Here is a 22788-nt window from a genome sequence, read left to right as displayed (position 1 = left end):
CTCAAGCAGACCTTTAACCCCAGGTCTTCCAGATCAGTGTACACACTGATCTTCAGATCATCACACAGCGACTGTTTGTCCCTCAACCCACATTGTAGTTTGAGGGAACGCAGCGGTGACTGTGGAGCTAAAAGCGAGAGCAAATATCGAGCGGAAATGGAGAAAGAAAAGGGTATTCACTGGTAAATTTAGCTTGAAAGCCCTGGCAGATAGCTCTCGCAACGAGACCAAAGTTATTAGTATTTACTGTCGCTGTGATCTGAGTTGTGACGGACTATGTTGTCTGCCAGAGAGAAAAGCAACAAGTTACTGGAGCACTGCCGGTATTTTTTATTGTCATTTATACAGTGGTACCTTGCCATACGAGTGTCCCAACTAACAAGTGCTTTATACCTGTAGATGAGAGACGTCTCTCGGCTGATTTTTTGCTTTGAACTGTGAGCTAAAATTTTGGATACAAGCTGCCTATTTACTGGCAGGCAGAGCCTAGGACAGCTATTTGGGGGCTGGCGTCAATGTGACCATGGCTGAAGATGAGAATGGATGTAAATAGCTTTAGCAGTGCTAGCATTAGCGGCACATTAGCTAGTCACCGGGAAAGATTTTCAACACATCAGCAAAAAAAACCTACAGTACATTATAGCAATTTAATTGATCTTATTTATTATGTATTGTGTAAAACTATGACAGGAACAACATCAAATTAAAAGCACAAAATGAATACAGAGCCACCATCCACCAGTACAAGCCTGAACTTTGTTTTTCAGAGAGGTTGTGTACCACAAATATACATATTAGCACTCAATAAGGTCATCAAATCTCACCTTTATGCATTCCCACGTAGTATCAGCATTTGGGAGAAAATATGGGATGAAAGAAAAAGGGTAGAAACAGTATAGTAGTGTATCTGTGCAGTGTAGGACAAAGTCAGATGGTTCGTTCAAGGACCGTCAAACAAAGTGAGCCAAAAACATTGCATTAAACATGCAGAATCTGTGTGATTTCTAACTAACAAATGCAAATGTCTACCAAAATGTGATTAATCACGATTGAATATTTTAATAGATTGAGCAGTGTAGACGGTACACACTGCACCTCGACTTTCACAAGTACCATAATGACTGCTTTCCCCATGGCCAGTGTAGTCGGTGTCTTTTAATATTTAATGTAGAATTGCATCAAGTAAAAAAGTCTGTCATGTAACATCAAAGTCATTTCCCATCTTAGTTGCCTACTGGATATAACATGTTGAGTCATTCAGCTGTTTGCAGGGTGGTGTGGTCCTCTTTCCGATCCACAAAAATGGATTCCTCAGCCGTGAGCGTGTCCTGTCTATAAATACCCACGAGGGCTGACAGCCAATGACAGCTGCAGCCAACCAGTTGACGCTTACTAGAATGATCTGGGATGGTCGCGCGTCAGTGGCAGTCTTGCTCTGGTGTGGGGCGTGAGCAGACCCTCTTCCTGCACAACCAGGATAAGGTGACAGAACAAAATGGCTGCTCTGGCTATAGACCCGACAGAGCAGCCTCGGATGTACCAGCAAACCCTCCTTCAAGACGGACTGTGCGACCTCTTGGAGAATGACAAGTTTGTGGATTGCATCCTCAAAATCCAGGGGAGGGAGTTCCCCTGCCACCGCTTGGTTTTGGCAGCCAGCAGTCCTTTCTTCAAGGCCATGTTCCTGTCTGACCTGGAGGAGAGCAAAAAGCGAGAAATAGTCCTCAAAGATGTGGAGCCTGGCACGATGGGGATGATCCTACGCTATCTCTACACGTCTGACATCAGTCTAACAGAACAGAACGTCCAGGACATCTTCATGGTGGCCAATATGTACCAGATCCCGTCCATTTTCTCTGTTTGTGTGTCCTACCTCCAAGAAAAGCTGGTGCTGGGCAACTGCTTGGCAATCTTCAGACTGGGGTTGCTGCTGGATTGTCCCAGGCTCGCCTTGACTGCTCAGGAGTTCATCTGCGAACGCTACCAGGTTGTCATCAGAGACCAGGACTTCCTGCAGCTCGTTGCAACAGAACTGGCCCTCATCATCAGCGCCGATGCCCTTAATGTGGAGCGCGAAGAAGTGGTCTTTGAATCTCTGATGGACTGGGTGAGACATGATGAGAAAACTCGAGGACAGGAACTGCCAAAATTGCTGCACTGTATCCGCTTCAGGCTGATGCCTTTGGACTACTTTCAAGAAAAAGTGGAATGTCATCAGTTCATCCGGTTCAACCAGGACATCAAGAAAGAGCTGGATCTGGTCAAGGATGCTCACAGAGGTCGCCTCCCAAAGCCCAGGAAAGAAAGGGCCTCGGAGGGTGAAGGAAGTGAGGAAGATGAGGAAGATGAGGAGTGTTATCTCCCAGGAATTCTCAACAACAACCCCCGCTTTGGGATGTTTGAGCAGGACTTGATACTGATGATCAGTGAAACAGGGACTGTGGCCTATGAACCGGTAGGAAATGAGTGCTTTGTGGTGTCAGACTCGGCAGAAATACCAAAGAACCACTGTAGCTTGGTGACCAAACAGAACCAGGTGTTTGTTGTGGGCGGGATGCTCTACAACGAGGAAAACCAAGACGAACCCTTCAGTTCTTACTTCTTACAGGTAGGATTTATAACTGAAGTCCATTTAAGGGTCCCTGACATGATTCATTAACTTTGCTTAAATGTTATATCTTGTTTGTAATTATGTTCTACATTGTTCCATTTTTGAAAGCAAACGTAATGACATTTGTAGTTGATGTCGCCACCCATGACGAACAAGCTCTCGCTGTTCAGTCTCATTTCTGTAAGTGACGCCATTGGAGTACTATTACTCAGGAACACAAACATAGCAGTGGATGGACAGAGGATGTTTATAGTGATTATAGACAAGATTTGAGCGATGTGTATAGTGTGGATAGTTTTGGAGGATAAAAGAAGGGAGAAACATTTGGAGTCGAAATAGAACATGGACTTAAACCCTTAAGACGTGGAGATGAAGATTGGTCGCCTTCAAAAGACAGAAACGTAAGTGTAAATGACTCTGGAGTTGCTTATCCTTCAATTATTGTTTTAAATCGGCTTCTTAATGAGCATAAAAGGGGTCTTTGTAGCCTGATTTTGGATTTCGTCGCAACCGTATAATGCTTATAATGCTTTACAGCCTTGTCGCTATCATGGAATAGTGTTCAGAAGACATTATGTAAACAAGACATGACTTACTTTGTTCTGTGGCAACTGTGATGTCATTCTTCTTGTCTTGTACTTTTTCAAAATGTGTTTATACCGCACTTTCAAGCCAAATGCTTCTTGTAAAGATGTTCCTTCATAGCAGTTAACAGTGAAATGATCACTGCAAAGAATAGAACTCGAGGTGGGCGTCTATCTGTCTCACGTTCTCTGCACTTGCTTTGTCCATTGTTGTCTTAAACCTTCCTCTTTTGGAAATAAAACAAACATACGATATCGCTCGGATACTATTAACATCCAGCAGCAACACAACATTTTGGCATGACTACTATTTTGATGAAAAATATACTGAACCAAGCTGACCATCTACCTCGAGAAGCGTTTGTTTACTCTGCTTTAGCTGGGAGGTGTCACCCCGAGACTGAACAGCGACAGCTAGTTTGTCATGGCTGGCGCCATCAACTATAAATGTTATTTTTGTGAATTTACCGTTTGCTTTCAAAAATGGGACAATGTTGAACATAATTACAAACAATATGTGACATATTTAAGCAAAGGTGATGTAACATTTCTTTATGACCTAAAGTCTGAAGATTGTGTGCAGATTTCCAATGAATAATACATCCCCACTTACCTGTCTTTAATATCGTTCCCAGTTTGACCCAGTAAGTTCAGAATGGTTAGGGATGCCCTCACAACCCAACCCTCGCTGCTTGTTCGGGCTGACCGAAGTGGAGAACTCCATCTTTGTTGTTGGAGGCAAGGAACTGAAGGAAGGAGAGCACGCCCTGGACTCCGTCATGATTTATGACCGACAGTAAGTACAGACAGTGATCCATCCGTCCGTTTTCCATACTACTTGTCCTCACTAGGCTCGCGGGTATGCTGAGCCTACCCCAGCTGTCTTTGGACAAGAGGCGGGGTACACTGTGGACTGGGCGCCAGTCAATCGCAGACAGTCAGTGATGTTTTCATTTTTGAAAAATGATGGCAATTACCTCCTATTTAGGTTGGGGTGTCCACCAATGGTCAAATAGACGTACATTTTGTGCATTAAAGATCCTAAAATCCATCCAAAGTAGGTGAGAAAGCAAATTGGTGTAATATCTAGTAATATATCTCAGTAAGGTAAGAAATATATACTGTAGATACTCTATATAAGGTGAAGACATTTGGGGTGAGGAGTTCGGTCATCCAAGAGGAGCTCAGAGTAGACCCGCTGCTCCTTCACATCGAGAGGATCCAGTTGAGGTGGCTCGGGCATCTAGTCCAGATGCCTCCTGGACGCCTCCCTGGTGAGGTGTTTCGGGCATTCCCAGCCGGGAGGAGGCCCCGGGGCAGACCTAGTCCATGCTGGAAGGTTTATGTCTCACAGCTGGCCTGGGAACGCCTTGGTGTCCCCCTGGTGGAACTGGAAGAGGTGGCCAGAGATGTGGAAGTCTGGATCTCTTTATTGAGACTGCCGGATGGATATCTCAGTAATATTGAATGAATCCTGTTTTTAGGGGCCAATAAAGAACAAGATGTGGTCCAAAAATGGCCCTCCTTGCCGCACTTTGGGCACCCCTGATTTAGTTAGTAGGCCTCCTACTATAATATTACAATATAATAACAACACAGCAGCCACTAATGTATGCTGAGAAACACTTTGCAAGAAGTGTGTTCCTGCTTGACAACAAATTTTGGTATAAATCACACCTGTCAACATTTGCATTTGAAAATGAGAGACCTTATCAGGAAAATTGGAGAAAATATGGGAAATTCTGCTCTTCTGCCAGATTTTCCACCATCACACCCCCCCAAATTAACCGGCTACAGGATGTATTGCACGGACTGGGAAAACTGGAGAGGATATTTTAAAATGAAAGTTAAAATATGTGAAAATTACGGGAAAGTGTAATAGCGTCAGGGTACCGTAAAAGAAGGGCAAAATACAGGAAGTTTACCGGTGAAAACGGGAGGCTTGACAGGTATGGTATCAATACGATACCAGTGGTCTTTCTACTGAAGTTTGCAACAAGTTTTCTGGACGCATCGATCCAAACATTGATAGTATCAGTATTGGATCGATACGAGCGTGAGAAGATTGATATTTTTCAGTCTTGGGTGGGTGTGTGCTGGGTGCTGGTGGGAAAAACTGACTAACTCCCGTGCTAGTTCACTGGTCTGCTTTTATTTTAAAGGCTTTATTGGCTACACCGACGTTGCCCAAATGTTGCTCCGGCAGTACCGGAGAGGATTTTTTTTTTTTCAAGGAAGTTAAAATACGGCAAACTGTGAAAACAGGAGGGTGGCCGGGAAAGAAAGGCAAAATACGGTAGTTTCCTGGGAGGATTGACAGGTATGTTCTGATCTAAAGCACCTAAAGTCGTGTTCTGACCTCTTCTTTCAGTTCATTCAAATGGGGCGAGTCGGACCCTCTGCCATACGTTGTGTACGGTCATGGAACTGTATCACACAAAGGCCTTGTCTATGTTATTGGAGGGAAATCGGACAGCAAGTGAGTGCTAGTATTCCCACATGTATCAATGGCGGAAGACCAGTTCTACATCTTTCCTGTTCTCACGCAGGAAGTGCATGAGGAGAGTCTGTGTCTACAACCCCACTAAATTTGAGTGGAAGGACTTGGCCCCCCTGAAGACGGCCCGCTCCCTGTTTGGTATCGCTGTCCACCAGGACCGGATCTTTGTTATGACGGGGGTTACGGACACAGGTCTCACCAGTTCTGCGGAGGTCTATGACATAGCCGGTAACAAGTAAGACAACAGCTTTTATATGACTGCTCTCTGCCATCATTAAGAGGTGAAGCATCTGCTCCCACATGTGAAATGACTCATGAAGTGGGAATAGTAGCAGAAGATCACCTCATAAAATAGCTCTCATGGTTGCTGCTCAGTGTGTCGTATAATAATATAGCACATGATTTAACCCCAGCGTGTGTGTGTGTGTGTGTGTGTTATCAAGGTGGTCTGAGTTCACAGAGTTTCCCCAGGAGCGTAGTTCTCTTAGTCTGATGTCCATGGGGGGATTCCTGTATGCCGTGGGGGGCTTTGCAATGATGCTGGGTGAAAGCAGTGAGGAGCCAGTCCCAACAGAGATGACTGACATCTGGAGGTAAGAAGGCCCCACTGCAGGAGGTCACGGTTTTTAAGGCAGGGGTGTCTATCAAGGGCCTCATATAGTCACAATTCACATTTTCTAGTGGCCTTTTATTGTGGCCAGCCACATAATCATGCTGTCTTATCAGCATCTTGACCTGCGACCTGTGAGGTGGATGAATTATGAATTATGAATAAAACCCCAGTGGGGGCATGACAGAAAATAACTGAGAACCACTGCATTAGCCAAACACAGGCAATTGCCTAGGGCCCCAAGATTTTCAGGGGCCCCCAAACATCTCATAAAAACTGATTATTGTTTTTTTTTCTTCAATTGAAAGTACATACTACTGTTTTAGTCTTAATTCGCGTGCTTAAAACGACATCAAAATACATAAACTATCATCTGCACCCCTTCCCTTCACATGCAATGGACTATTCCATGTTACTTTGCATGTGCAGATTGATTCAGGAGGACGGTAGAAAAAACAAACCTGTTGGCACCGTTTGGAGAAAAATAAAGCGGAGTTACCCAAGTGGAGTGCAGAAGAGGAGAAGGCGAGAAGAAAACAGTTTTTTAAATCAAAACTCCCAGAGGTGTCAACCTTTTTCATGCACAGTCACAACAAACGTAAACACACGAGCACTGCTGTCAGTGTCATCCGCAAAGAGTGCAGTCGTTCAAAGAGATGAAGCTGAGAGTGACGCTTTTCGTCACAAAGATGGGAGTATTGAAGCGGGCTGAAAAAAATCCTGTCCCCTACAGGAGGCATCAAAGAAATAACTGAGAACCACAGGTATACTTTACTGCAATTAAACAAAATCTTCCCACAGGTATGATGAGACAAAGAAATGTTGGAGCGGGATTCTACGTGAGATCAGCTACGCAGAGGGAGCCACCATTGTTCCAGTGCGTCTCAACACTCTACGCTTCAACAAGTTATAACAAAAGTGCAACAATGATGTCCTCGTTTAAACGGGGACATAAATGAATAATAAAATGCCAAATATATTTGATAAAAAGTTGCTTTATACACCCGTCTGTTGTTATGTTTCATTAAGTGATGACGTGGAAGCGTCCACCCAAAGTGCGCATGGTTTTATTCGTCTTGCACAGGTACAGTATGTAATAACATCTTAATTCCATATACTGTACAGTACACCACATTTACACAAAAATATACACATATTATTGACATGATGCAAACACCAGGAGTGAACAATATGTCGTCTTAAATGTAAACATCCATTTCCAGTTGACACCTGAGCACGAGAAGTCATCACCATAAAACATGCCATAAACTCATATTTACAGTTTCATCTCTGTGTACAATAGGTACGTGTGACATTCAGTCTGAGGTATTTTCGGGGAGTTTTACCTCTGAGGAGGATGTTGCATCAAGGGCACATCAATGATTATGGATCATATCACTCAAGCAAGTCAAGGGCACATAGTAGCAGCAGCTGCTTCATCTTGATGCTGCATTCAGGAAACCGATGACCCCAGAAGGGCCATAATGAAACTGCTAACATGCAGATTCTTATCGGTAGCGTCTTCCATTAATGTGTACTTGAAAATACAGATTTTTCTGCAGATAGTTGACCTTTTATAGAAACATATCCAGTAGATGGCCGCTTTTCAGCAAGGTTACACCCATAAAAATGTATATATTTTTTTTACAGCATATGAACGCACATTGTATTCTGCATCCTGGTGGTGCATTAGAGCAATCTATCGGTGCTCTTCTGTCGTGTCTTGGATCTTCTTTGTCATTTTGGGTTAATAACTAATCATAATGCCCAAAGCCACGTCTTCTCGTCAGAAATTCCCTCTCCCACACTGTCTGTGTATCTTTTTTTTTAAGTTTATTGCCTCCTTCCTGCTCTTTGCACATTCTTTACCTGCAGCTGTGACAAAATATAGACTTACATTTCTTTGCTGAGCTTTTTCTCTGGAGTTCAACATCTTACAAATAGGGGAATTTATGAAGCTTTAAGGGTGATGCCTGCTGTTGCGTGGCATCACGCGGGACACAGCGGGACCAGATAATGCCACGGCTGCTTCACGGATGCGGGCAGTGGCGGTGACAACGCATGCCCATGCGAGAACAATGCGCATCGCGCGTACTATTGTCATGCACTAGACGTAAACAGTACTTGACAAGGTGTAAATAAGACATGCGGGAGCGTGGTCATTGCGTGCCAAGGGCGTAATTTATCCGTCAACAGAACAGTGCTCAACCGACACGCTTTTCAGGCATACCATAAACAAGCAAAACAAATGACACGCATTGCCACCGCAAATTGCGGGACAATGCCGAGGCAAAATGCGTGCAAGTTTAAACGGTGCTGAACAGTGGCACATGCATGTTGCGCATTTTACTTGTACCATCACGTACTTATGAATCATTACAAACATACGGTGAATGAGATGCCCTATTTGTCGAGAAAGTACAGTAACTGAGAGTATTTGAAGACATGCAGGTAATAGACGGTGACCACATGATAATTTACAACGCTATGTTCCGTGATGTCTTTGAGGCCACAGCTTAAAAGACACACTCGGACTGGAAGAAACTAAAAGCCGCAGAAATCTGAGCTGCACAAGCTGCATTAGTCTGGACTGTGGAATGTCATCCAGCAATAATTCAGTGGAGTGACGGGTTCATATAAAATGGCAAAGGGCGGGATAAGAGATAAGGTCTAGTACATTAGGAGTCTTATAGGGTTCTTCTTCTGTTGTTAACGCCCCTACCCAACATGGGCCATTAGGTTGAGTGCATGAACTGCATAGCCCAGGTGGTCTTTAAGTAAACATCTTGCTTTTTATAGGACTCGCTCCCCATCCACCCATTGTTTAATATCAATGCCCAATGCTCTCCAAATAGCACGATACTGTAATGTCACAAGGAATATTGACAAACTTGATCTCCCCTCACTGTACCATATATCAACCTTTAGCGCTCCTGTTGGAGCTGTCGTCCTCACACAAGTGAAAGCGCCTCCTGACTTGCACATCACATTGGTAAGGACAACAGCTGAGCACTTTCACAAGGAACTAAAACGTCGCATTGCCCCTTCAGTAATCGCAAAATCGACTACACTGCTTATGTGCAGCATGTCACCCACCCCTTTTGCTTTTTAGGTGTCAGATGGCCGAGAAGTGCTCCCGGCAAGCAGATGCTCGCCGCGCAGTGGGGCTGCATTTGGTCAACAAGGTGATTTGGGTGCTGAAGTTGTTACCATTGCTGCCGATGGAGGGCGGCTGGTACTTGGTGTCCGCGCCCAGGAAGCGCTGCAACATCCATCTGCGCCACTTACGCTTAATCTCTGCCTGTACCTGCAGGGGGTGGCGAGGAGGCAGACAAACAGTGACATAATAGCGAGTGACATAATAGGGCGGTAAACATTTTAGAGTGCTCCCGTCTTACCTCTCCGTTAAGGAAACAGTACAAGACAGCAACAACAAAACCCTGCAAAAGAGAGAATGTGAGCTGTTGCCAGCAGTCCAAACGGAGAGAGATTTTTGTGTATGAATAATGATTTTGGGATTACGACCAATTTGAGGTTCACTCTCAGGCAAAATTTCCCAGGAGACAACATGTTTTGCTAAAGCAGTGATAAATCAGTGAGAGTTTCCATCTTTAGCTGCCATCATTTCCCCGAGCTCTTATCATCAACCAAGTAGTGAGTAAATCTTCTCTTTTCCTTCATCTCATAAAATTAAACACGCCAGACCATTCATTGGATCTTGTGGTGCTCAAGTAAATACAGGGGACCCCTGCACATTCACGAACCTACAAATTTATATATATAATATATATAATATATATATATAAATATAATATAATAATATATATATATAATATATATATATATATATATATATATATATATATATATATATACTATTATTACTATATTACTATAAAAAATATCTAAAAAAAAATATATATATATATATATATATATATAAAATTATGTAATACACAATTATAATATAAAAAAAAAATTTCCCCCCAAAAAATGTCATTGTCAAAATAAATAAATAAATAAAAATGTTAAAGGTGTGATAATACAGGAAAAATATACAGCACATAGGTAAAAGTGAAAATTAAAACTCACAATTTTTACATGTTTATGTCTCTATGCTTCACTAATGTTTTTTTTGTCAAGCGTTGGGATGTTGCACTGTTTGGTGGTCCTTGAACACACCATAGTGACTCAGACTCCATCTGTCCATTTTAAACTTTGCAGGCATTTTGAGGCATAATTAGGACTTCCGAGTGGGTTGGGGGTGGGGGATGCGGTGGGGGTGATTCTGGAGTTGAATCTAATAATTACAACTAGGGGTGTCCGATATTGGATTTTTTGCAGATAACCAATATGCCGATATTGTCCAACTCTCAATTTCCGATATCAGCCAATACCGATACCGATCTGTGTAACATCACAGATCTCCTGTTGTGGAATTAACGCACACAGTATCTGCTGTGAAGCTAACGGATACAGCATCAGCAATTAGCTTCTCCACGTGGCTGTAAACAACATTGGGACAAACAACACCTGAGAAGTACTTGCCATTAGGCTTAGGTTGTGACATTTGTTTTAAAAGTCAACAGAGCAGCCATTTACATTTTTGTGATCATCAAAAAGTCCAGGGAAGAAAATCAAGTGTCATAATTTTCAATTTTCATGTCGGCCTAGCACTCTTAGTGCAGCACCAGGGGCGGAGCCAGGAATTTTTCATTGGGGAGGCCAAGGTGAGACCATTACTCACATAGGGGTGGCAATAAGATACCTGAAATGTCTAGAATGGCCACCACGTAGCATGCTGTAGCACGCTGTAGCACGCTGTAGCACGTTGTATTCGTTTCCATCCCACACTACAAATTGCATGTACACAGTAACTCCGGGGCAAAATTAACATATTTTGCACCATCAGATTTTCATGAAATTTCATCTGCAGGTGGATATTAAAGTGAATTTATAGCCTCCATACCTTTTATCTTGTCCTGAAGCTCCGATCCATGAGTTTGAAAGGCTTAAAGTTGGACTTAACATTCAAAGCTGTCGTAGGACTCGAAGTGGTCCAACACTCAGTTTAAATCTGATACAAAATTGAAGAGGAAAAAGTAATCTACCTAACAAACATGTATACAAATGAAAATACACCCGATATCATATGAAAAAGCAACATTTTCACGGACGTAGCCATGGATTCTCCTAATCGAGCGTGCACACACAGAGTCAGATTTTACTGTTGCTTACTTCCGGGAATTGTTACATCCCTACTAGCGAGGATAGGCGGCATATCTAGAAAATGGATGGATGGAAGGAGCAAGCTAGTTTTCTACTAGCCACTCACGTTTATTTACACGCTTTAGAGGTGGTTTGATGACGGCGCCAGAGCCCATAGGCCCACGTACAGCATTATGTTTATTATCGGCTTTCATTATAGGGAAAATTCCCCAATATCGGTTTCCCTAATTACAACAGTCACTTGTATTGCAAATGTTAATCTGAAATTGGTTCACTGATAATGTTTTTTCATCAAGTGCTGTGATTTTGCAGTTTGTTGGGCGGCGCTGTGACATGCAAAAGTGAAACTTCCATTTAAACTTCTATATAACTTCTATATAACTACATTTCATTGGTTCATCCATCATCTTACATGCATTAGTGGTGACTACCTTTACATTTTATACTTTAAAATGCACTTAATAAGTGTGTGAGGCATATTGAAGAGAGAAGGGAAGGGTTCTGGAGCTGAATGTAATCCAATAATCTTATCTAATAATTACAACAGCCACCCTTATGTAGATCCGATATCGGAGGAGAACGTCAACGTCAAGCTAGCGGGAGGATTTGGATAGGGATGTCAAATTAAAGTATTAATTGTGATTAATTAGTCATATTTAGTGCATGTTTTTATATGATGTTAATCTCATTTTGAATCTCTAACTTTACAGTTTCTGTATGCAAGCTGCCTTTTTTATAAAATCCGTTTTTATGCATTGGGCTTCTTGTGCTCGAGTCGTTGGATGGAAAACAATAGTCAGTCACACCCTGAAGCGGACACTGATTGTGACACTGATTGGCACACTGATTGGCTGTCCCGTCGTAGTTGGGAGGGCAAGGTGAGGAGCGGTGAGTAGCAGAGAGACAACGCAAAAATGGTGGAGCATGTGAGAGTTTTTGGTCCAATGAACGGGAAATTTACATTTTTAAAAAAAAGCTCCAACGGCACCAGTGATCAAGGTAGGGTGATACGTATGTTCCAGTCTGTTAAAAAGAAGAAATCACTTTAGAAAGCCACTTATTTTGCAACAACAGCACTAGGTTTGGAGGGGGAGGAGTGAGCCCTGTGTCAAAGAGACAATTTATGGGCGTCTCAATTACTTTTCACCATTCACGTGTACCTTGTAGTCCCAGAAAGTAATGTAACCTGATTTTTGTCCCTGTCCTCTTTAGCGTCATTCAAAGACACTATTTGTAAGCATGAACAATTTCCGGCTACCATGTGGACAGGTCAGCTGTGGCTCGGTATGTCGTACATCATATGAACATTCACCTGAAACGACCCCAGGATAAGATCGAACACCATCCTCATCTGCGGCTGGATGTGGTCGGGAATGAAGGCAAAAAGGAGGTAATTTATCCCGAAGAGAGGTATCAACAGCAGCGTGGATTTAGCCAGTCTCCTGCGTGGAGCAAATTGTGTTTGTAAAATGAATGAGTCCAGTTTGAATGCAACAAAAAAAAAAGACTATATTCCTAAAGTGGATATTTCGCTTACGAGTACTGGTTCGATTCCTTCCTTCCGATGTCGGGGCAGTTCATCTTCTGCCGTAAAATACGGATTATACACATGAAGAGTATAAAGTTGACCTGTAGAGGAAAAAAAGAAGCAAAATGAACGTACAACGCAAATGGAACTGTATTGTTTGGAGCTGTGCAGCAAATGTTGCAAAGAAGAAATCTCACTCACAAATATGGTTACTAAAACGGGCGTTTTGATGATCCACCAAGGTCTGTCATCAATAATATCCCAGCAACTGCCAGAAGAGACATCATATTTAGGAACTAAGGCCGCTAATCATGCCAATAGTAATAATATTAACAATAATAAATGAGCACCCTCAGTGTAATAGATATGTCGTCATGAATGATATCATGTCAATGTAGGCAAGAACTGCGTTGCAAGGCAGCACACTGTCGCGAGTTTGACTTGCGCAGGAAGTAGCCACAGGCAAAGTTCAACGTCCTTGAGGAGCTGCTCTTTATTTGCAGTGAATCAGCTTGACATTTACACTCTTACTCACGCGACACAAACCAACAGGAGCTTATCAACCCAACCCACCACCCTCCTCACTTACAGTGCAATCAAAAATAACACAAGCAATGCGTGTGGATCACACGATGTAGCTGTACCACATGGTCCTAGCTGCTATCAAAATAAATGCTGACACACTAATATACACCAATACTAACACTACTAATATGCAACCCGCAAGGCATGCTTGGAAGCCCAAATGCATACTCCCCTGGTTAGTTACCCAGGTTACCCAGCATGCCTTGCGGGCTTTAAAGGCTAGCACTGTTTTGCGTACTTGCTGACTCCATGTGGTGCAGTTACCATTGCGAGTTCCACATATTATTTGTGGTTGCACCGTGAGTGAGGAAGTGCAAACGTCGCTTGCTGCATCCTGGTTTAAATTTTGTGGCTTAACTCTATCACGGTTTTTCAAAAATATATTAATTCATAAATCACGCTGTTTCGTGGTTGAATACAGCCTATTATTACATTTTTTTTTGCTTAAATCAGAGCATAAAATGAAAGCAAAGCAAAACAAAAGCAGAAACCAAAGCATAAAATGTTTAAATGAAGTAAAATACAGGCATTCAGAAGACGCATTTGAAACTGTGACGATATGTAGTATCCTGCACTGGTCACTGGGTGTCAGTAATGTACTATAAGCACCAGACTTGATCGCCAGAACGAGAGGCTGTACCTCCAGTGGTCCCTGGGTAAGTTGAGCTTGAGACCCCTGCTTTTGAGCTTTTGAGCGTTTTCATTTTTATATCGTCCACCTCCACACAGTGACAACAAACAAGTTTCAAACAACATTATCCTCACCTGAGATCATTTAAACAAATCTTTGTGATCACCCATGCTGACATAAAGATGGCTGGAGCGCCTGGAAATGACAAACACGAGCATATTCATCATCATTGCGTTGCACATAACCAAAGGATTCGGAGCTTACATCTTGCAAAGACAGGATGAAATATCGCCCGTTGGATATGCTTAACATTTTTACACACACAAGTTGGAGTCCGACGGACATTTCAGGACTATTTACGGAGAAAAAGTCGCAGAATCAGAGCGTTAAATCAAACTGGAAAGCATCAGCACTCAAAATATAATTCAGTTGCCAATGAGAAAGCCTCCCTCTCTTCCAGACATCCAAAATGCATGCTGAGCGTCTGAAGGCTTGAATTAGTATTCATGATTGTTATGTCTGCTATGGTTGCATAAGTTCAATGTTTTGACCAGCTGCCGCCCAAACTAGAACCCCGTCCATATGTAGGTGGAAACGCACGATGTAAAGACCTACTGTGGTGCAACCACGAAAGTTTACATTTGGGGAAAAGTATGGGAAAATATTAAAAACAAGAAGGCGCAGAGGAAGAAAGGCAAAATAGTCATCATGCATATTTCACCCCCACAGTGTCCCAAAGGACACTCCTGATCAAAATGTTAAGACCAGTTGACAATTGCAAGAATGTACATTTTGCACGGTTGGATCTTCAGGAGGTTCTAAGTAGAGCTTCGAAATGCAAAAAGGAGAAATTAAATTTTGAGTAAGCAATTTATTACAAAGAAGCATTGAAGTGAAATAGGCTGTTCATCAGCTGATCAAAAGTTGAAGAGCACACTTTTAAAAGCCAAAAAAAAGCCAAAAAGCCATCTGCCAGATAAGGCTTTTAAGAAGAAAAAACGTTGTCCCCTTCAAAGCCAAAAAACTGGCCATTGGGAATTTTCAGGAGATCCCCAAGCATGGGACATTGAAAGGTGGAAGAAAGTTTTATTCTCCCTTGACGGTCCTGATGGCTTCCAATGTTACCAACATGACAAGGAGATCCCACCTGAGATGAAAAACCACACGGCACATTGGAGGGGGCGCCATCATGATCCTTCAATGGAACAATGGAGCTTCAAGTTGTGCAGGGGCGTCAAATGGCAGCCGGCTATGTGGAGGTGCTGCAGGGGGCATCCCTCATGACTGAAGGCCCTCGTCTGTGTGGGAATGACTGTCTTTTTCAACAGGACAACGCTGCACTTCACAAAAGGTCTGCTACCTGAGCAATAAGCTCACTCTTTCTGTTCCCCTCATCTAAATCCAATGGAGAACATTTGGGGATGGATTTACAAAAATGGACACCAGTTCCAGACAGTGGATGCCCTCGGTGAAGCCATCTTCAGCACCTGGAGCAACATTCCCACGAGCCTCCTGGAAACATTGGCATGAAGCATACCTAAATCCATTTGACCTCATGAACAAGAATGGCACAGATACTCACTATTTTTTTTGTAAGTATTTTATTACTTTTACATACTTCTATTTAGGGGGGATAGCTATGGTCTTAAACATTTGCCTATTTCACTTTAATGCTTCTTTGCAATAAATTGCGTACTCAGAATCTTTTTTGCCTCACTCCCATTTCTTTCTTTTTGCATTTTGAAGCTCTACTTAGAACCTCCTCAAAATCCAAACATGCAAAATGTACATTCTTGCAATTTGTCAACTGAGCATAACATTTTTAATGAGGAGTGTAATGTAATGTAATAACAGGGGGCTGGCACGTACCCCAGCCAATCAGGATGTACCACCAGAAGTACTTCCTCTCGGAGAAGAAGGAGACAGCTAAGAGAGCATGGAGGTACAGGCCTTCCACCAGCAGCCAGAAGAAACAGGCCATGACGCCATAATGGAAGAAGACCACCCCTGCCTTGCAGCCCACCTTAAAATGACACAAACCAGTTTAGCGCAATTAACGAATGATCACGCTTCAGAGGCATTTTCAGCAGCTAAAAGTGAGATTTCCTCATAAACACATATTTGTTGACACAACTTTGTTATTGGTTCTTCTTTCATGTTCCTGATTTTGTTCAAAGAGGATGCTTTTACTGTTATTGTTTCCTGTTTTCTTCCTGCATTTCCTGCCTGCCTTGTGCTTCATCCCCGAAAGGCTTTGCTTCCGCTGACGGGCACGCCTGCAGATTGCACACTCTGCATTGAGGCTGCAGCAGGAGCACACCCGTTCATTCCGCAGATCTCCTCATCATACCTGAGACTCTTTTGTACTCCTTATGCCAGGGGTGGGCAAACTGCGGCCCGCGGGCAACATCAGGCCCCCCAAGTGTCTTAATCTGGCCCACCGGGGGGGCTGCATCACTAGCGCTAGGCCTGTCATGATAGCAAATTTTGCTGGACGATAATTGGGATGAGAATCAGCACCTACAAGTCCAAGTCCATGGTTCTCGCCCGGAAAAGAGTGGAGCGCCATCTCCGGGTCGGGGATGAGCTCCTGCCCCAAGCCGAGGAGTTGAAGTACCTCGGGGTCTTGTTCATGAGTGAGGGAAGGATGTAACGCCAACGAGATCGACAGGTGAATTGGTGCAGTGTCTGCAGTGATGTGGACTCTGCATCGGTCACATTTGTTGATGTAGACATTAATCACACATTGTAATATAAAGAAGCTAATTCTATAAAAGTGGCATGCTCACAGCACAGTAGTGCCTCGCATAACGTAAACCTCCTTTTACGTGAATTTCACTGAACGTAAAGAATTTATGTAAAGTTTTTGCTTCGTATTACGTAAGGAATTCCATAGAACGTAAAGCGTCAAGTCTGTGCAAATTCGATTTGAATAGCGCGCGCGACAGAGAGAGGGAAACATTTTCCATGACTAACAGAGTACACTTGGTGACGCCTTCTGACACTTCACGCTCTCATTGGCTGATTATCCGGGCACCGCCTACGCTCTCATCTCATTGGCTGACTTATACAGCACATAGATGAGTTTGTATGAGAGACAGGCTTCTCCCTTCAACCTCCCTTCCTCATCGTAGTCGCCCTTAATCTAGTTGATTGTTTTTGTTTTTCAGTTTTATTCATTTACAATAATCTTATTTATTACCTTATTTTATATTGGAATGTTACTCTACTATGTTTATGCTAACGTTTTCTTATATTTTCCCACCATATTTGGTGGACTTTGAATATTTTGAAGGGCCAAAGGTGTGAGTTTGGAAAGATCTTGGAACGGATTAGGCTATTTACATGTATTTTACGCTTCGTATAACATAAAAACCCTATAATGTAAACATTCTCGGAACGGATTATTTACATTGTAGGGGCGTCTACTGTATATTCAAATGTGTAAAGAACACATCATATCCCCAAGCACGCTGTAAGGCACTAACAAAAAAAATGTCAAAAGACAAACAACAGAATCACATGTCAAATGTATTTATTTTTAGACATGGACCAAAAAAGACTTGCTGAATGAACATCTTTTTGTGTAATGGGATCAACATAAAATAGATAATAAAAAAATCTGACATCATAGCCTTCAGTCCGATCAATACAAATAAATAAAGAGTGCAAAGCCCCTCAAATAATGACACATTTCTTCCAAAGTGGCAAAAATGTGAGATAAGTAAATAGCAGTATTTGTGAAATACTGTGTTAGCTTGGGAAAGTAAACAATCCCATACTCAATATTTCATAACAATAGTAAGCCTGATCATAGTGTAACTTACTCTAGGTAGGTAAGATGCAACAAGCAAACAAGTTACAAACCAAAAAAGGTAAGCAACAGCCCTAGAAAAACGGGTACCATTCCCTCTCTCTCTCTCTCTGTTGGCCTCGCTGGTCAAGATTTGCCGGCTTGTGGCGTGGCGAGGTGTCACTACACCAGTAACGTAGCTCTTTGGCGTAATGTAAATAATAACAATAACAATGTCGTTGTCGCCTGGTTAATTATGCAGGTCACATGATCTAAATGGAGCGTCATCGGTGCTTTTTGGAGGTTTTCTCAGAAGGTTTTATAGGCGGAATAGGTGCATCCCATTGCGTGCATTCTTAGCCGCATCTTTTTATCTGTTTTTACATGTTGGATGCGCAAAGTTCCAAAAAAAGTGCACTTCTCTTTGAAGAGACACACTGCCAACCGATTGCTTCTCTCGCAATGAGTCAAAAGATGTATGACTGATTCTTATCGATACAGGAGGCTGTTACTGAGGCGGCCGTATCTCTTGCTTGTCAAACCAGGCTCACAAGCCTAGTACGTATATACTGAATGTAGTTGATATAGCTGTGGTTAGCTTGGTTAATATACAGTTGGCAGGTTTTGGTTGTTTTTTAAGAGGGCCTTATAGGTGAAATAGGTGAATCCCTATTATTACTACTATAACTACTATTCTCGCAGTTAGTGAAAAACTGCAAGCGTGAGACGGCTATCTAGAACGCACAGAAAAGGGAAAGACCTGCGTGTGTCTTATACTGTATAGGGATTGATGTGCAAAATTCCAGAAAAAAAGTGCAGTTTTCCTTTCATGTTTCATGTTGTTGACTTTTTTTTTTGTGCTTACGGTGGAGAAGGGGAACAGCTGTGTTTGGGACAGCCTTCAGCGCACCCCGAGGAGGCGATATGTAAAAAGCCATTACGGATCGCAAAGAAGGTGATTTATAGCTGGCTGATCTAATTTGCTCAGGTAGTAAAGCAATAGATTCTACTACTGACGTTGTTAACTCGATCACTCACAAAAAGACAAAATACTCCCCCATACCAAAACCAGCAGCGACAACTTCTTGGATGTTTGCTCTTTCCGAGCATAACGCTGAGACCAAACGATCAAAAAGTCCACAGCAGAACTGAATGTGATTTATTGACAAAGGTCTCAGCGGTTCACCAAACAGGAACTCTCACAACGTCCTGCTGAACAAACGAATGGGGAATGTCCTTTGAGGAGTGGAGGGACTTGGCAAACAGAGCTCCACCCAGCATGAGCGCAAACTTCAACACAAACATTTCATGTCAGTGACTGGAAGTGAATAATTCCTGTAAAGAGATGCCGTCGAGGTGGGACGCGCTCCATCTTTTGTAAAAGGATGGGACGTGTTGGCGAGGTGGGGGGGACGGTGGGGTGTGTGATATGCAATTACAATTAATACTCACAGATGACTGGCAAATGTCCGCCTCATCGGCGCCATACAGAACCGCATCCTTGATGAAAACTGCAATGCCTTTCAGTATGAACGACACAAAGAGATGCATGTGGATGTAGTTTCTGGTGCAGTGCAGCTTCCTGTAACACACAACACAACTTGAATGACTTTTAGGCCCTGCCCACACGGGAACGTTCTTGGAATTTTTTTTTGGCAGGTTGAAAAAAATTTGTGTCCACGCTGTGCCGGATGAGTAAATAGTTGCATCCACACGGGAACGGATGACTGGGTGAAAAGGATGTAATACACAAGGCACACCTACAGCAGTGTGAAGTAAAGTGTTTGACTCCAGCCAACCACAGTGAGAGCCATTATCCACAAATGGCCAAAACATGGGACAGTGGTGAACCTTCCCAGGAGTGGCCGGCCAAAATGACCCCAAGAGCGCAGCGACGACTCATCCAAGAGGTCACAAAAGACCCCACAACAACATGCAAAGAACTGCAGGCCTCACTTGCCTCAGTGAAGGTCAGTGTTCATGACTCCACCATAAGAAAGACACTGGGCAAAAACGGCCTGCATGGCAGAGTTCCAAGACCAAAACCACTGCTGAACAAAAAGAACATTAAGGCTCGTCTCAATTTTGCCAGAAAACATCTTGATGATCCCCAAGACCTTTGGGAAGACACTCTGTGGTCTGACGAGACAAAAGTTGAACTCTTTGGAAGGTGTGTAATGCCGCATTTCATCATCCATCCATCCATTTTCTATACCGCTTCTCCTCATTAGGGTCGTGGGAGCATGCTGGAGCCTATCCCAGCTGACTTCGAGCGACAGGCGGGGTACACCCTGGACTGGTCGCCAGCCAATGGCAGGGCACATATAGACAAACAACCATTCACACTCACATTCATACCTATGGACAATTTAGAGTCACCAATTAACCTAACATGCATGTTTTTGGAATGTGGGAGGAAGCCGGAGTACCCGGAGAAAACCCACGCGCACACGGGGAGAACATGCAAACTCCACACAGAAATGCCCAACGGAGAATCGAACCAAGGTCTTCCCGATCTCCAGGCTGTTACTGTGTTGGCCAACGTGCTAACCACTAGACCACCGTGCGGCCGCATTTCATCATACCAACAGTAAAACATGGTGGTGGTAGTGGGATGGTGTGGCGCTGTTTTGCTGCTTCAGGACCTGGAAGACTTGCTGTGATAAATGGAAGCATGAATTGTGCTAAAGGAGAATGTCCGGCCATCTGTTGGTGACCTCAAGCTGAAACCAACTTGGGTTCTGCAGCAGGACAATGATCCAAAACACACCAGCAAGTCCACCTCTGAATGGCTGAAGAAAAGCAAAAAAGAAAGTCAAGAAGGTCAAAGTTGGTTCCGTAACTAATTATATTTATGAAGGAGTAATTCTATTACTAGTTCAATTACTTTTTGGGGAAATTAACTAGTAACTATAACTAATGAATTTTTAAACTGGTCCTATCAAGAAACTTTTCTTTTGGTCTAGTTTCTTTTGGTCAGATGACACTCCAGATGCTTTTTTTCACGGACTCATACAGGAACAAGACAGTAGAAACTGTTTGGAATAGAGCAAGCTACCAAAAACATTCTGTCACATCCATTACAGGCCCATCATATCAACAAGTGGAAGTGTAAACTACATTGTTCGGCCAGTCTTTTTCATTACCACGAGTCAAAACATCATTTCCACCAAGGAAAGCCTTCTGTGCTCCTCTGAGATGGTTTCTCTTACGTGTGTGCAGCAATAAATGTTCTTTAAATAAAAACAAAAAACATTTTGTTTCAGTCAGAGGCTTCCAAGGCCGTGTAAACAATTTAACATACGCAGGTCCCTCACATTCGTGATTGAGCATTCATGGGCTGCAAATTCACACATTTTTTTTATTTTAAAAAAAGTCTTCAAAAATAAATAAAAAATACATTATTTTAAAAAATGATTAATTAAATAAATTTAATTCACCATAAGTCTGTAATAATGTATAAATAGGTGATAATAAAGGTTAAATGTACAACATAAATGTACCACTGTTAAAACAAGTTTCACTTTGTTCGGCAGTGCTTGAACGCACCATAGTGGCTGTGATATGCAAAAGTGAAACGTACATACTGTTTAACAATCCGGCCTCAAAACTTGCAGCGAGGTAAAAACAAGTTAACATGTGATGGTAAGTCATGACAACAGGCAAGCAGTGTGGACTATCTAGTCACGGCTTGGACAAACCGTGTTTTTACAGCTTTACGTCTTTATGCTTCACTGATGATGTTTTTATAAGATTTTTGCCTAAATATGCTTTTTAATATTATTAGAGCCCACTAGACATGAAATACCACCTCTATAGTCACCTTTACACGCGTCACCTCAGTGGACCTGTGTGCAGCTGTTGGCAATTAGTTGGGTTCATAGGCCATCGTCGTCCTATGAATGGCGCTGGTTCATTGCCTCTGTTCTCCTCGCCTGTGCTGTCACCTAAATGATTTCCTTACCTGTTGCACCTGCCCAAGACGTCCAGTTGTGATTTTTTTTCCACAGAGCCTTTCCCTCTGTTGCTTTTTGGTGCCTGTATCCTGCACTACTTGCTCCGGATTGTGCTCAATAAAAGAACTTTTAATTGCACGCTGCCTCTGTCTCTGCATCCCGGGGGTCCAGAATTCGACAGCCACACTCAAATTGTGATTTCTTTTGTGGTGAGTAGCCACATATTTTATATTTTAGACGCGTTTTATAAGTGTGTGAGGCGCATTTCGGGCAGAAACCTGGATTGAGTTGTTAGTGAACAATGGCAATTGAAGAGAAAAGGGGAGGGGTCTGGAGCTGAATCAAATCTAATCATTCTAACACTCACATTTATTGAAAATGTTGATCCTAAATCAGAGGAACGTCAAGCTTGCAGGAGGGTTCGGAGAGGGGTTATCTTTGTGTTATTGGCGATCAAGCAAATTAGTGCAATATATATAATACTACAAATCATTAACTCATTCAATACCAAAGATGTATTTATACATTTTTCTAAATCCGAAGGTCCAATCCCAAAGACATCTTTATACGTGCACACTAAAAGATGTCACTGTTAGAGCAGTTTTAATCCATAAAAACAGTCACAAGGTGGCAGAAGTGCATTTGATAAGAGCTCGGCATGGATCTTTTGCATGTAAAAACACACTCGACAGCAAGGAGGAAGTGGAAGGTGAGTGTAGCGTGCAGAAGGTTACACATTATAGGGAAATTTGAACACATAA

The 22788-nt window shown here is 42.7% G+C and overlaps 2 protein-coding genes across 3 annotated transcripts in view; one reads left to right on the top strand and one right to left on the bottom strand.

The window, feature by feature from the left end:
* The first annotated feature begins 1309 nt into the window (after nucleotides 1–1309).
* Nucleotides 1310–7306, top strand: LOC129177232 (kelch-like protein 40a). The gene is made up of 6 exons (XM_054768126.1): nucleotides 1310–2608; nucleotides 3831–3991; nucleotides 5567–5674; nucleotides 5745–5930; nucleotides 6139–6288; nucleotides 7107–7306. Exons 1-6 carry the CDS (start codon nucleotides 1496–1498, stop codon nucleotides 7216–7218), a joined length of 1830 nt encoding a protein of 609 aa, XP_054624101.1. The 5' UTR covers nucleotides 1310–1495; the 3' UTR covers nucleotides 7219–7306.
* The window catches only part of LOC129177233 (vasoactive intestinal polypeptide receptor-like), a 37985-nt gene continuing 22436 nt past the window's right edge, over nucleotides 7240–22788 (bottom strand). Inside the window, exons 6-14 of one of the 2 annotated variants that reach the window (XR_008569599.1) lie at nucleotides 19524–19653; nucleotides 16148–16301; nucleotides 14413–14473; nucleotides 13264–13330; nucleotides 13072–13163; nucleotides 12847–12976; nucleotides 11275–11382; nucleotides 9704–9745; nucleotides 9507–9612 (exon numbers count right to left, since the gene is read on the bottom strand). Coding sequence is in view for 1 of the 2 variants with exons in the window: in XM_054768127.1 (XP_054624102.1) it covers nucleotides 9421–9612; nucleotides 9704–9745; nucleotides 12847–12976; nucleotides 13072–13163; nucleotides 13264–13330; nucleotides 14413–14473; nucleotides 16148–16301; nucleotides 19524–19653 (868 nt within the window). In the remaining variant the exon portion in view is untranslated. Of the gene's footprint in view, nucleotides 9613–9703; nucleotides 9746–11274; nucleotides 11383–12846; nucleotides 12977–13071; nucleotides 13164–13263; nucleotides 13331–14412; nucleotides 14474–16147; nucleotides 16302–19523; nucleotides 19654–22788 lie in introns of both variants that reach the window. The other variant, XM_054768127.1, reaches the window with a different exon arrangement.

Source organism: Dunckerocampus dactyliophorus, chromosome 2 (assembly GCF_027744805.1).
Source record: "Dunckerocampus dactyliophorus isolate RoL2022-P2 chromosome 2, RoL_Ddac_1.1, whole genome shotgun sequence".
NCBI lineage: Eukaryota > Metazoa > Chordata > Actinopteri > Syngnathiformes > Syngnathidae > Dunckerocampus > Dunckerocampus dactyliophorus.
The sequence above is the reverse complement of the archived record's forward strand: the minus strand, read 5'-3'. Positions and strand labels throughout refer to the sequence as shown.